The sequence below is a fragment of the Megalops cyprinoides genome, chromosome 3 (assembly GCF_013368585.1).
Source record: "Megalops cyprinoides isolate fMegCyp1 chromosome 3, fMegCyp1.pri, whole genome shotgun sequence".
NCBI lineage: Eukaryota > Metazoa > Chordata > Actinopteri > Elopiformes > Megalopidae > Megalops > Megalops cyprinoides.
The window spans coordinates 16,817,808-16,832,937 of record NC_050585.1 but is presented as its reverse complement, the minus strand read 5'-3'; the positions used below and the strand labels follow the sequence as shown (position 1 = coordinate 16,832,937).

Genomic DNA, 15,130 nt, shown 5'->3' with positions numbered 1-15,130 from the left:
TCTCTGAACAGCTGCTACCTTTTGTGGACAAACCTGTTTGCCCGTTCTTGTTTTCCTGCAGTAACAACCTTAAAAAAAGACAGAGCAAAACTGCCGCGGTTCCCTTCCTCAGCTTTCGATAGTCAGCACATGTCCTCGTGATTGTGCGCCGTGTGTCACGTGTGGGTTTTTTGCTACGTTTCGGAAACATTTATAATCAAGGGATACTCTGTTCTCTTTGTTCTCATCATGCGCGGTTGTGCAGATCGCTCTAAATTGAGAGCAGAAGTCAGGGTTGCGGTAGCTGCTGCAGTTTTGTTCTGTTTTCTTCTCCAGCCTCACCACGCTCGGGTTTGGGGAACGTCGTTGCGTGTCGAGCCGCATGACTTCAGTTTCTGCCCTTGGCAAACACTGCCTGCCTGGCATCAAATCTAAATTGCTGCAATTCTGTTCTCGCTTTGCAACTCACCTTTTCCATTCTCTGGGCCTGCCAAGGCAGCTCTCACCTGCTGTAGCAGAATTAAGTAATGAAGGAGCCATACCAGGTTTGACTCGGGAAATGGAGCAAAGGTATCTATGCCAACTCCATAAGCTCTTTCTTAACCTTTGGTGGGTTTCAGTGATTCCATGAAATTGCAACTTCTCAAAACTCGCATTATTCCATTCAGTGTCAGGTCAACACCGAAGTTTGGAAGGTGAAAATGAAGACAAGTATCAGTTCTGTCCTACAAGTAATCAAGAAAATCAAGCAAGATGGCTTCATTAGTCCTTTGTGAAGATTTACACTGAGAATAATTTTGCTATACATAATTTAATATATAAAAATATATATTGCTTTTGATCAGGAGACATCCATCAAGAGCAGTTTCATGTGAGGCAACATGTGGTTGTTAATATCACAGTGTTTCTTTCCACAGCGACTATAGAAGGTAATACATTTTTTTCAGTTTCATATATTGCGAAAGGATAAGTTCAGTTGTCTGGGGACAAGCTTCACATGAAGCATGGTGCGTGAATGACCACGCTCACGTGTGTGAGTATGTGCATACACTGTACTTGCCAGTCTCTATGTGTACGGTGATGCGGCAATGCCAGTACCCAGACCAGCAGCAAACCCTCTCTTAGGAGAGGGCCTCACTTTGTCCAACAATTTACTGAGGGAGAGAGCGGGCCAAGAGAGACGTGACTCACTCTCCCACTCCTTTAAATCTTTCTCCCAGCTGTCATGTTTCCATCAGAGCCCCACTGACCACAGCTCAGGGTGTCGGCACACTGTGAATCACACTCGTTTAGGGAGGGACAGAGTTAAGTTATGTTGGCGAGTTAAGATTGGAAACGTTTTCTTTTTTTCTTTCTTTTTTTTTTTCTTTTCTCAGTCTTGTGTTTTGCCTGGGACTGCGCTTGTTTGTAATTCAGTCCATGTCTTCTCCTCTTAGCGTGGTGCGGTTCTGAGACAGAGTGGTGTCAAGCTAGGCAGTGGTCCATGGCCTTTGTCTTGAAGTGTCTCAATCTGTAGGAATAACAGATAATAGGCTCATTATTAGTATGAGACACGCCGCAACACGCCCTGCATGTCTGTACCAGTGGGTATTTTTTTTGTTTCGTTTCATTGGTAACAGCACACCAGGGTCAGCTCACAGGAGGGGTGAAATGTTTTGTTTGTGAAAGCAGGCTAAAAATGGTGTTACATATGAAAGCTACAAGAAAAGAAGCAAAGCTTAACTGACTTTCAGATGCCATTTGGACATCAAATAGTTAATGCACAAATTTTTTTCTCAAAAACAAATGCTGCCATCATTTCTGGGTCTTAAAAAGGACTTAAGAGGACTTCAACTTAAAAAAAGAAAAACTAGAAAAACATTCACAGTTTCAATAAAAGTACCGAATGAAGTAGTTCTGATAAAACATAGTTCTAGAATCTAAAGCCTGATTAATTTGCCTTGCAGTTCTTCGGTCCAAGTAAACTGAAACCGGTGAAAAGTGATCCCAGAAGCTACATCAAACTACTGCAGTTACCAATTTGGAATTTGTAACTGGAAGGTGTTTCATTGTCTTCAAAACAATTAATCCTACCTTTTAGTCAGCACAAATATTTTTCCATTTCTGCAACAAAAGCCAACCTAAAAGAAAATAACAAAGGGGAAGTCTTTTATCTTCAGAACAATACAAAACACCTGAAAGCGTACAATAATGAATACAATTGCAGTTGCACAGTAATGGAGAGAATACGAAGAAAAGAAATGCCTAAGCATTGGGTGCAGGGAACTGTTACATCTCCTTCTGAAAGGTCTAAGTCCGGTCTCTGTTTCTTGTACCTTCTCTCTGAGTTGACTTTGGAGAAGCATAAAGTGCAGGCATTCACTCCTTTGAAAATAACACTTGGGAGCTCAATGAACACTCTTTGTGTTTTAAGTATTGCCTTCTGTAGTGGAGAGCCATCAGATCACTGCTTGTGTACACAGGCCTACTGTAGGATTTCTGAGAGAACAGGGTATTGAGTATTCCAATGCCCATAGATTTTCTGCTGCTTTCATAAGAAGTGGTGAGATAGTTTGCAGATAATGCAGCTCCCTTTTTAGACTTCTAAATCCTCTTGCTTAAATATTAATAATTTTTTATATGGAAAATATCACATGGTGCAATGCAGGAAAAAAATCTGGTATTACATATGATAATTTATACTATTTTAAATGTATATCATGATTAAGTGACAAATAATTAAATTAGCAGCCAGCAGACAGACAGGACTGGATGACACAGAATGACCGCATTGAAAATGGTAAAATATGTCCAGAGAACACATTCATCACACTCATTTACCATAATCATCAGTTTACATCTGCCAAGAGGAACTGCACTGCATTAACAGTGTAATCGTGTCATACCTACAATATATAAGAGAGAGGGACAGCAGGTGAAGAGCGTTGTCCCCTTTTGTCTGATATGCAAACTGTGCAGTTTGTATTCAGAGAGTGCCAGGCCAGGAGCGAGAGACCTGATTGCAGTGCAAGGCTTGTGTACCTGCCTTTACAAGGTCTTGGAGATGTAGCCAGAAGAACACATTTAGGGTTGACAGGACAAGTATGTGATCAGCTGGGAAATATTCACAGCAAACTCGATATGACAGAAAGCTCTTTTTATACTCCTCTGGATGAAAATAAAAACATGAAAAAAAACACAACGCTTCTCTGGCAGCCAAATGCAAATGCCCACACTAACCTTTCCAAACAGCGCAGGATGTCAGGCCTGGCCTCAATTAGTTCCAGCCTGCACTTGTTCAATGATTCGATTGATGTGCAGAGGAAAGGTGTGGGCGTGGGCCAAGCTGCTTCGGCACAAACAGGGGTTTCTGTGATATTGTACCTAACGGCACTGTGTGCTCCGCGGGCAAGAATCCAATCCGACATTACAGGTCTTTCACTTTAATCAATGGGCTGTCAAGGGAGATGCGCGATTGTGCCTTCGGGAAGATGCCAAACACGTCTAATACACAACTTAACAAGCCTTTTTATATATATATCCTTTTGGAAAAGGGAGATGTGAAATATCTATTTGTGCTGTCTTTTATATAACTTAATATATCATAAACATTATATATAGAATGTATCCTTTAAAATACATCCTATTATTGATGTTTTCATTTATGTGATTGTTTGAATATCCTGTTAGCACATCACGCCAATGGAAGTATGCTTGTCTGCTTCATAGCTAAAAGTGTGGGATGGGTTAGCTCCTAGAGCAGCTGGAGGTGTGGGTGGGCCAGTAGTGCTGCCGGACTATGCAGAAAGCCAGTGTGCCAGTGCAGTGATAGGGACATGGTGCATGCTGCAGAAGGCAGCACCTCCATTTCAGATGAAACCTTAAATGTTCAGCGGCTCTCACAATCGCCCCCCGACAATCCAGCCGTTTGATCATCACCTAATTTATTTGTTTGGATAAATCACTCTCTCTGCACCTCCACTGATGTGTGATGAGCAATGTGACCCAGAGTTGTTGGCATGCATCACTCGGGTGGGTGCTACACATTAATGGACTGTGAGGTAGGTGACACATGTAAAACAATATGTAAAATAAACTAAATGTGCTTCACCGGCCTTATATTAAATGTGAGTATGATAATGATAATGATAATGGTGAGTGAAAAATCTGTGAATCTACTGCAATAACATACATAAATCAAAATATGCAAATATGCAAATCATATTCCTGCATTTGCCATTCACAAACCTACCCTGTATTACTTCACTGGAAGGGTCAAAGAGCTTTCATTAGCATCTCTCCTCAACAAACACCCCGAGTGCCATTTCTCCACAGATTGGCGTCATCCGCAAATTAATTGCAATTCAGAAAAGTCAATGTAAGAAAGAGGGAATGAAAGCACCATTTAATGCTATTTCAGCCAATTAATTCACTAATCTGAAGTTTTATTTTTAGATGGGAACAGTAATTAGTAACGGAACGTTTTGGGATGTACCTTTTTTTGAATTTTTGCCTTGGATGGAAGATTCCCAGTGTGTTGTGGTTAACCCTTGAAGGTCTTGATATGCATGAGAAAACCAACTAGGCTACAATTAAAATAATTAGCCAAAACATATGATGTGCAGGGGTTTTTTTTTTCTTTAAACTGCAAGCGATTCATTTTGAGTGGGTGGTTTTGTGGGTTTTGCAACCATGCTAGACTAAACTGCTAGAGTTTTAATCAAGGATCCAGCAACAGTTTGTGAGAATGAATGGAGGTCTGAGTAGATCACCCTCCAATTCAAGTCATTACCAACCTTCATCAACTGGAGCTTGGTTCTCTCCTGTCATTGTTGTCCCTTAAGGCCTCCTAAGTGTAGCGTGGGTGAAGTGGCTACAGCACTAGATGCAGAGGGCAATATTCAGCATATCTCTTCAGTTGTACCCTTGTTGTCCTGAACCCAGTGAAAATGTAGCTCTATCAATGATTTACAGAGTTTAGCCACGTAAAACTATAAAAACTAATATGAATACTAAGCCTAAGCCTAAGCTTAGGTTAAGCTGAAAGGAATATGGGTGGGGAATTGGCTTACTTCTCAAAGTCATCTGAGAGCACTAACCATGAATGATTTTGCCTAGTTTAAAAAGAATTCACAAAGACTTACCCAAAACTGCTGTAAATATTTATGCCAGAGTGTCTAACAAAGCAAGACAGAGGACTTGCTGCCGTAGATGTCAGTCATACTTCGTATCTGCGGGCTTTTCTTAAGCATGCATGGTTATTTTAGACTCAGGCTATTTTAGATGCAGGTGTCAGACCTCTGTTTGCCTGCCTGACGTGAGGCAGCCCCGGTTCTGGGGGTTAAATGTGACCAGAGCAACGGAGCGTTCCTCAATTACCGAAGAGGCGTCGGGATCTCCACCTTGATGAAAGCGCCAGCTACCGCCGCCTGCATTCGTTCACGCTCTCCTGGGCGGGCAGCCATGCAGTCCGACATAAGAAAATGAAGTGAGAGTGAGAGAGAGAAAAAAAAAGAGCAACTCGCAGCCCGGCAGGTGAAAATGAAATCAATAAAACAGAGATGCACGCGGGCAATATAAATAAATAAAGCAACGCAAGCAGAGAAAAGAAACACTTGAATGCGTTTGATGTCGGAATTTAGAGGAAGGAACAGAATAAAGTGAGAGCTCTAAATTGGCTCAGGGAGAGGAGGAGAGAGAGTGACGGCCACCTAGGAAATTTATCGCCAGCTTTCCTAACATTTCAGAATGTTGAAAAGGAACGTTGTCTTTACTTTTGTCTTTATTAATTAATTTTCTGAAGTATTATTAGAGAAGTACTGATTATGCATATCTCAATGCAGTCAAAGTTTCCATGTAAAAGAACCCATGGTCAAAAACAGAGTGGCATTTGAAAGTTAAATTTTGAAAATGAACATTGACTATTATGATGATTTCCCATTCTGTAATATAAGCAGCAGTGGACAGTGAGGGTAGGAAAGATAGATTGAGAGAGTGAGAGGGAGGGGCCAATATCAACTTCTGGAAACAAATATGCAATGATGGCTTCACATCATCTAACATAAAATGGGATTTATTAACAGACACTTGTTTGCACTGCAATCTCAACATTCTAGGTATAGCTACATTCATGGCACCTGGTCATGCCCGCCAGTTAAAATCTTACACAAACTGTCTATTTTGTGGGTCTACCCTCACCTTCCTTACGCCTGCTTGAAACCGATTTTTTTTTCTCTCTCTTTCTTCCCTTCTCACTGCTTGGTAGGGGGTTTTGGTTGGGTGGGGGTGGCAATCAGGGGGCGAGAGAGTGACAAGTAACGAAAGGAGGGGAATGGGGGGGGGGGAGCAGGATGTTTGTGGGGTAGGATATACTATTAAAATTATAATAAAGTTGATCTCCGAAGTGGGGGGAGGTAGTGGTGGGAGGTAGTGGTGGGCAAAAAGAGGGAGGGGCAACAATAAAAAGGTTTTGTCACCTATTGATTTGCTCATGTGTCATTCAGCGATGCTGTTGACTTCAGCATATGATTTATTTATTAGTGGCATTTAGAGGCTTTTTGTAGTGGCTGAGTCAAACCCATGGCTTTCCTTGCCTCTCTTCCAAGGGATAGCATGAGTGAAAGATAACATGAGTAGCCAACATACTTTCTGACAAGTAACAAAACATCAATGCTCAAAATGTGTCGGCAGCTCTTATCAAACGTTGCCTTCATTTATAGGAACAACAGTGATCATAACTATCTGACACAACTGTGGAGACGACAGTTATCGTTTTAATAGTCCAAGCACAAGTCGTCCATTAGAGGAGGTCAGTTTTCATTAAGGTTGAAAACGCATGGCAATCTTTTCATCTACGTCAAGGCCAGGACGGCGCAGTGATTGAGTTTGTCAGCTAGTGCAGACAAAGATTTTTCATGACTGTCATTTTTTATTTATTCACCATAATGTTTATATTTTTCTCCACTGCCACTTTTTACTCCATTGCAAAGCAACCAGAAGTCTGGATATTAACCTTAAATGTCACGTTATAACCGGTGGCAGTATTTCTTGTCCCATACAACAGTTTGTCTACCTGGCCCCCAGACTATTGGCATTGTACTGTCAGCACAGCATGAGTGAACTCACTGATGTGGAATGTGTTTGTCTACCTGTCAGAATTCAGTCTCTGTATGCTGGATGTGACACATCACTAGTTCTCTCCCTTAGATATCACTTTGAATTATTCATGAACCCAGGACCCATACATGTGTCTTTTGTAATTTGTTAAACCCTTAACAGGAAAACCAGTATTTTTAGCTAGGGTGAGCACAGTACAGAGCTCTGATGTGGAATAGGCATGTGGGAGCATGCCTGTTTTCTTTATCCGAGGATATTCACAGAGGGTAATGGAATGGGTCTATGACATGGCATAAGAGTGGCGGGCGAGGATTTGCACTGCATCTCCTGATTGGGGACCACTCTGGCTGGCTTGTTGTCCAGTCTCATTCAGGGTGTCGCCCAAAAATGAGAGAAAGTAGGACATGCAGACACCCACGTCCTGGGGTGGGGTGGGGGGGAGGGGTGTAGCTATTTGGGAGGGGGTTTAGAGGGAGTAGAGGCCACCGCAGTTGTGATTCACTCGTTGCACAACAATAAGCAGGAAGAACTGACGAAGAGCAGAAAATCGGGCAGACGGTGAGCACAGCGGCATTTTTTTTTTCTCCCCGTGTGATACAGGCCTGACATATTTTAAAGCTTTTTCCCTTTAATGTTTAATAGTACTGTTACAACGTTTCCTTTCTTTCTGACAACATTGCACTTCTGTAGGCCTACAATCAGAGGCCATTCGAGAGACAAAAAAGAATATCTCTGGAATTAATGTCTCACCTTCCACCCTTTTAACACTCAAGCTGTCACACTGCTTCATACTACTCCCCTCAGTAGTTCCAGAAATCTCTGAATTAGCCTGTCACTCAAGCTTGTCTGAATATCTGTCACATTCATTTTTTTTATGTCAGTTTTCAAGGGATAAATGGAAATTAATGAGCCACTCCCTCACTCAAACTGCAAGCTCCTTCCTTGTGAAAAAAATACTCCCCTCCTGTCCGGATATGCCCATACACAAACACACACACACACACACACACACACACACACACACACACACACACACACACACACACACACATGCACACACACATGCACACACACACACACACACACATGCACACACACACACACATACATGTGCACAATCACACTCACACAGGTTGACAGCTGAGCCCTTTCACCAGCTTAGAACTGACACATATAAACAAGGTCTAATTGTCTGTACCCATTTCCTTTTCTGGAAAATACCCAAACCCACAAATGCTTATAGAAGAATGCTACAAAGAAACAGGGTTGTGATTGAAAATTCCAAGGAGAAGCTTAGCCCTAAGCATTATAGACAAATGAGCATGAGGGTGTGTTTATTAATGAACATTTGTAGTATCTCAGTAAACTGGTAAATACATAATCTTTGTGAGTTTTCGTGTGGCTGTGAAAGAAATGATACATATGACAAAGCCCGCAGTACGTCATCTTAAATTTGAATTTACAATAATGTCCTGTCTTCCCATAATTTATTGGCATCGAATCACAGGGGAAAAATGTATCAAAGTCCCAATTTTCTGAATTTTGGTCTGCAACAATGTTTTGACCAGTAATTAAATGTTAAAAGCGAGATATACACAGCTTTATTCTTCCCAAAGGCAATTTGGGCAAGCCAGTAAGAACATGACATTCTCTGTTGTTTGCTATGTCAGCTGCAAAATGGGAACAGATTTCATGCATGAAGCATTTTTTTAAGATATTACACTGAATATGTTGCAAAAAAGGACTTGTAAATGTTACAGAATTGAAATGATTATGGAAACTAAAACACCAGAGTGACAGCAAAAGAGAACTGCTGTAATTTCTCCTGTCAGACATTTACAGTGTTATCATGACTTTGGATTGAAAACCATTGCTGCATGCTGTTTGCCACCTATTAATCTCAATAGACTGTGCCGGTTGCTACTCAAGGTTACCTTGCTATCTGCATATTCCCGCAGGCCCGCTGATAGAAGCAGCTTTTGCTGCCGGGGATGGCATCAGGGGCTGTTGTTTTTTGAAGGTTTTATCTGAGTCCTGGCAGGTGTTGCCATTAGCGGCCACGGGCTGTAGAGCCACCCCTTTTCACTTTACATGTTTGCTGTTCCTTAAGGACTTTACGGAGCTTTTCAGCTGCCAGACCAACGATGACTCATTATCGGTGCATTCCTGTTACATCATCCTCATAGCTGCACCACCGGGACGGATTTTCTGCCCCCGTCTGAGGTGAGGCAGCATGTCAGAAATCTGGGGTGGGGTGTCCAGCGTGTGAAATGTGGTGACAGTTTGCCGAATGGAATCGTGGTCCTTTCGAATGTGAAAGTGGGCGACCTGCATCGGCGCCGAGAGTCTGAAGTCGCTACACTCTGAGAGGGTCCATAAAGGCAGCGGCACTACCTGAGGCAAGGCAGCTGTGTACACACACCTGAAGTGATAACACTTGACTGTCCAGAAGGTAGTTGTTCTAAAGTAACTTCCTGACAATAAATTCAGCTCGCCAGAGGGCAGACTGCTTACTACAATATCTGTGTGAGGCAATGAGGCCCTTCCTTTCCCTTGGACCTTCTTTTATTTCTGCAGTTAATGCGTCATGACTTCACAGAGCATTCATACGCTGGCTCCCCTAGCGAATGACAAAGACCTCATAGCGGTACTAACAAGCAGCCTCTTCCATTATCGATTGTCTTTACCATGCGCTGCATCCATATTAAGCCATAGGACGTGGAAATAATGACCCGCAGGTCTTCCCAGAATCCCATGACAATTCCCCAGCAGCCACCAGTGAAGATAGACCTGTCATTTTAGTCTCTGTACTCGCGCTCAGGGTGAGTCCTCTTGGAGCTTTGTTCAGCCTCATCCTTGTCGTAATTGCAGGACCAGTCTTTCAGTGTCCTTCTCAGCTGGTTGTATACAGAGAAAATTGAAAAGGGAAAAAAATGGCCCACTGAGTGGTGGGAACAGCTTCAGCAAATGTGATCTTGCATTTCTGCAAGTGTTCATTGCTGTAATTACATCCATTGGTGTCTTTCAATATGTGTCATTTACAATGTTTTTTTTTGTTCATTCATTACCCTTCACAATTCTCAAAATAATTTCATTGGTACATAATAGTTTAACTAAAACTTCCACCCTCGGATATGATGGACACCAAGGGCTGTTCTCTGAACAATGATGAGTAGTTTACCCTGCAGTTATCATTCAACACAGCTATTTAAATTGATGAAGTTTTCTGGAAAAAGATTTTTTTATATGAAAATTAATTCAAGTAAAAATTAAAATAAATAATTATAATTTGAGTGCATCAGGCACAAATTGGCACTGTCACCGTGATTTAAGAATGCTTGGTATGTCATACGGAAAACAAACAATAAACTCCAGAGGTCTGGTTTTGAAGTATTTAAGTCTGACCACTGTGCAGTCCCACCTGGTTCTGCTGTATTTCTCATTATAGGAAGCACAACACGTATGGCCCATAGGTCAGTGATTGACAGGGGCTTTGACCAATCAGTGTAGCAAATGAAGAGATTTTAGGGTGACTTGGCATGCCCACCTTGAGGTTCCTGGGAGTGAACTGTTGCATTCCCTGAGATTTTTTTTCCTTACTCTGCTTTAGGGGATCTGTTCTCAGCCAAAGGTGACACCTTTTCTCTTGCCAATTCATGTGTGTAACACAGCCCATCTGAATGTATAATCCCATTAAGGACTGGATTAAGACCTGAGATCTGATATCCCAGAGTCTAGCCAGCGCTGCTTAACCATGCAAGGCTACAAAGGGCAAACTGACTGCTACTGAGAAAAGGTGGGGAGAAATGGTCGAGACCATTACTGTGACCCTACTCTGTGAAGCCTCAGCCTCTTGATTTGGCTCTCTGCTGTATACATATGCTATACACACACACACACACACACACACACACAGAGAAAGTTAAGTATAAAGAACAATATCTTCACAGTTAATTTCCCAGTAGTCCACCAGTAAGTCTTGTAAGAACTACTGCCCCACAGAAGATGAGATTAATACTTATTTGATTTGTTTAATTATTGATTTATAATAATTAGTTTATAATAAGACTGATTTAGTATTCCAAATGTGGACTTAAAAATCCTTATTTTGAGATTAATATTATTCTGATTTTTTTTCTTCATTTAGCACAGGGTGAGTAGCACATTTTAATACTTAAAATATGATAGCTGCAGCCCTGAATCTCATTATGGTGGATAATTGGGGGAGCCAAATGATGCCATTTCTGATGGCCTCTCTTCTCGTCCTGATTTCCAGGGAGCCTTTTTAAGGGCCACTGTTATTCACTCAAGTTTTTTTGTTGCAGCTAAAAGCTCTGTTTTAAGTTTGGAAAAGTGCAGGCATATGAAGTGAAAAGCATTATCACAGTCTTCTTTTTTTCCTGTAGAGAATGAAAGAGAGCATGATTTATGTCCATTAGCCAATGAGAGTAAGGGGAAAAATACTAGAAAATGTGAGTTATTTATGAATACTTACTTGGTTTGAAGAAGAAGATTGGTTCATCAGGGCCACTGATGCACTGAATCAGGGATGATGTCTGTGGGTGGTTCTTATTGGGTCCAGGCTCCAGCTTTGGCTTAGAAATACACTTCAGGTACACGCTGTACCACCCTGTGCAAGGTCTCCCAATCTCTAAGATTAAACCAGAATGCACGTGGCTCCAGTGTCGAGTGCCCACTTGAGTATTATGAAGAAGTAATATGAAGAAGAAAACAAAGAGGAAGAAGAAGAAGAGAAAGAATTGCTAGCTCGCATTTTCTTTCAGGGTAATAGATGCTTTCCTCCCCTGCAAGCTAGCTGGCCACTGTAATGCTGTCCTTTTTGCAGTGCAGACTCTACGTGAAGTAAAGCATGTAGCTCACGGTCAAAACTGGCATTGTTTCACAATGGTATTTAAAAGTGGACCTAAATTTACAACACAAAATGCATAAAATGAACAGAGAAGTCTGAGAGCTTGATCGCTTGTGTGTGAAGTAAATTTTGCAACAAGAGTTCATATTGAATTTTCCAGTTCTGTTCGGCATTTCCTGAAACTCATTTTCTGAGACACATTAATTTGATTTCAAATTATGATTAAATAGTTAATACACAGTCATTAAAGGAAACTTAAGAAGGCATAGTTACAGTATCTTTGCCACTCTTAAGAGTGTCTGTAATGTTATTTTTCATATCAATGGATCTTTAGGCATTCAAGTTGAGGACATTGGAATGTGCTGGAAATGCACAAGATGGCTGCTAATCCTTTATAGTTTTATCGTTTTAAACAATGAGATTTTGTACCACGCAAACTTTAACTCTTTTTTGGGTCCATATTGGCCATATTTTATCATATAGGAACTTTTATACAATCTTTGTATCACTGCATGCATTTGTCCTATTCTAAATCTAAAGTGTTAAGTTCAGAAGAAGTATTAGTTTATGAAAAAACATTTTTTTGTAAATTTTGGGATAATTGTATTGACTTACATGATTTTTTAATTTAAAATTTAAATGTGGATACATATAGATATACAGGACATTTCTAGCTACTGGGGTATCTATGACTGTTTGGAAAGTGACAGCATATCCTGCAGCATCACAGCAATGTTTTCCCCATGACTCAGTGCTAGAGTTGGTTAAAGGAAAACATTTATGCAATGATTTGCGAATGATTTGGGTAACAGAATGTCAGTATCACCCTGCAGTGGTCTGGAAAGGTATAGGTCAGTGGTTCAGTTCCCAGGTGGGGCACAGCTATTGCACCCTTGAGCAGAGTACCTCAGTAGACATGAATCTACATGAATGGATAGTCTGTAATTGGGAAGTATGCATGTTCCTTAGGAAAAGTGCATCACCGCTAGGCCACAACAGTAAATAAAAGTAAAGACATTCCCAGAGCACACTATTTTGTAAACTTGGTGGCAAGTGTTACATTTTTAGATGGCCTATTTTAGTGGTTTGCATAGAGCAAAAAAAATCAGCAGTTAAACTGAGCTGATTTGTCATAATTTTGTTTATTGTTACACAGCTTGTGTATCCAAGTACAAAAATCCTCTTTACTATACTAGAGGATGGACTACTTTGGTGTGGGCGAGTGTTCTCTCTTATGTAATTCGGTTTGCCTGAAAAAAATAATAATGAAAACTTTCTTTGTGAAGTGTCAAAAGCATGCTTTCCATATTTTCTGCTGTCTAACACCAAACTTCTGCATTTTGTCAAATCTTAATCTTCCTGACGAAAGAGAACATCTTTTGTTTTTTTTTGTTTTTTTTTCTTGAAGGGAAAGGGAATTATGCATGTGTGGCATTGTTTCTGAAGCAGTTTGATGTTCAAGTAGTGGTGGGCGGTTGTTGTGGCTGACTGAAGTTTCAGACTGACTAATGTGGCTGAAGATAATTAAAACTTGCAGAGCGGTTTGGGGGTGGTGGTGGTGGGGGGGGGGGTTCCTTCTCCCTTTTCCCTCTGCTTTGCCCTCCCTCTCTCCTTTCCCTCATTTTTCCCAAGGAAAAAAAAGAAAAACACACACCCCCACCTCCCCCAAAAGAACCCCACCTCCTCGCACCAGAGCACTGACACACTGTCCCCTTCCATCTGTCTTTTCCTACCCAGAATTCCCTAACATCCCGCCACCTGGGGGCCGTGAGATCCCGCAGGAGCAGCACAGTTCAGGCGCCGCTATTGGGGGCGCAGTGGGGGGAGTCGTCCTGCTGGGGGTGGCTGGCGTGCTCCTCTTCGTCTTCTTGCGCCGCCGCCAGCGCACCTTCAAGGGGGACTACAGCACCAAGAAGCACGTGTTTGGGAACGGCTACAGCAAGGCGGGTGGGATGCCAGCACACCCGCCCTTGCCCAAAAACCTGCAGTACCCAGAGGACTCTGATGACGAGAAGAAACCTGCGCAAATCGGGGGGCCCGGAGGGTTTGAGGGGAGCGATCGGGATTTTGAGGCCGACGCCGAGGACCTGAAGAGGCCCTATTTCACGGTAGATGAGGGCGAGAGCCGCGAATACGATGAACGGACTCTTGCTTTCCAGTACGACCCTGAACCCGAGATTGCTGATGACATGGTCTCTCAGACCGATGGCTCTGTCATTTCAAAGAAAGAGTGGTATGTTTAGAGGCATGCAAAAAACCAAATGACCCCCGCCTTCCCCTCCCCACAACCAACCATCCCTTCACCCAACCCTGCACCTCAGTGTCAGCCCTCCCCCTTCATCCCTGCATTCTCACCCGTCCCTCGGTCCCATGCCTGGAGCCTCCAGCCTAATACCCCAGCCCTGCCCCCCCATCACGCCATCACCCCATCATTTAAATAAACAACATACAGATCATAGCATTTAAGTTCAGAGATCTTGCAACATCAACTTGACATTATCATATTTCAAAAGCTCTTACATGGTTCTCCTCCACAATGGTTTATTGACAAACTAACGCAATTGACATTTAATGCCACAAGGCTGGTTGCTCGCTAATAATGCTGAATTTTGTTCAATTTTCATATTTTTATGTTATTATAAATGTATCAAATATGTAAAATGAAAAAGAAAAGGTAAAAATGTAAAATGGAGAGAAAAAGGAACTAAACTTTTGGAGGGATTGCTGAGTATATATTGTAAAAGTCCTACACTGGCTACATGATAATTTTCCCTTTATTTTCCATCTCATTTTGTGATTATTTTCGTAATGTTTTAGCTTGTGGGTGTGGACAGACGGTTGAATTCAAATTAGCTGACAGTTCAGAGCCTATGAAACATTTCTGGGGGTGTGGGGTCAGGTTGGGAGTTCTGGGGACAGATATGTGCCAGTGCTCATGTTTTTTTACGACAAAAGGTCACTGGTCACATGACCAGGGATCTATGAGAGGACAATGACTTCTCACTGACTCCTCTAGATCTACCCCTCTTACCCCCTCCACTCTCCTCTCCCAAATCAGAGTGTAAGGGAGAGGCAGATGAACAATGTATTACCGCAGCGCATGGCAAACGTTTTTAGGCCTCGGGATTCGGCAGTAAATCTGATGCTTAATGATCGGCACAAAGCTCCACATTTCAGCGCACCTGC

The 15,130-nt window shown here is 42.0% G+C and overlaps 1 protein-coding gene across 1 annotated transcript in view; it reads left to right on the top strand.

The window, feature by feature from the left end:
* The window catches only part of LOC118774282 (nectin-1-like), a 91,244-nt gene extending 76,713 nt beyond the window's left edge, over positions 1-14,531 (top strand). Inside the window, exon 6 of the mRNA XM_036523520.1 lies at positions 13,682-14,531. Coding sequence (XP_036379413.1) covers positions 13,682-14,187 — 506 coding nt within the window. The 3' untranslated portion in view covers positions 14,188-14,531. The remainder of the gene's footprint in view (positions 1-13,681) is intronic.
* The last annotated feature ends 599 nt before the right edge of the window (positions 14,532-15,130 follow it).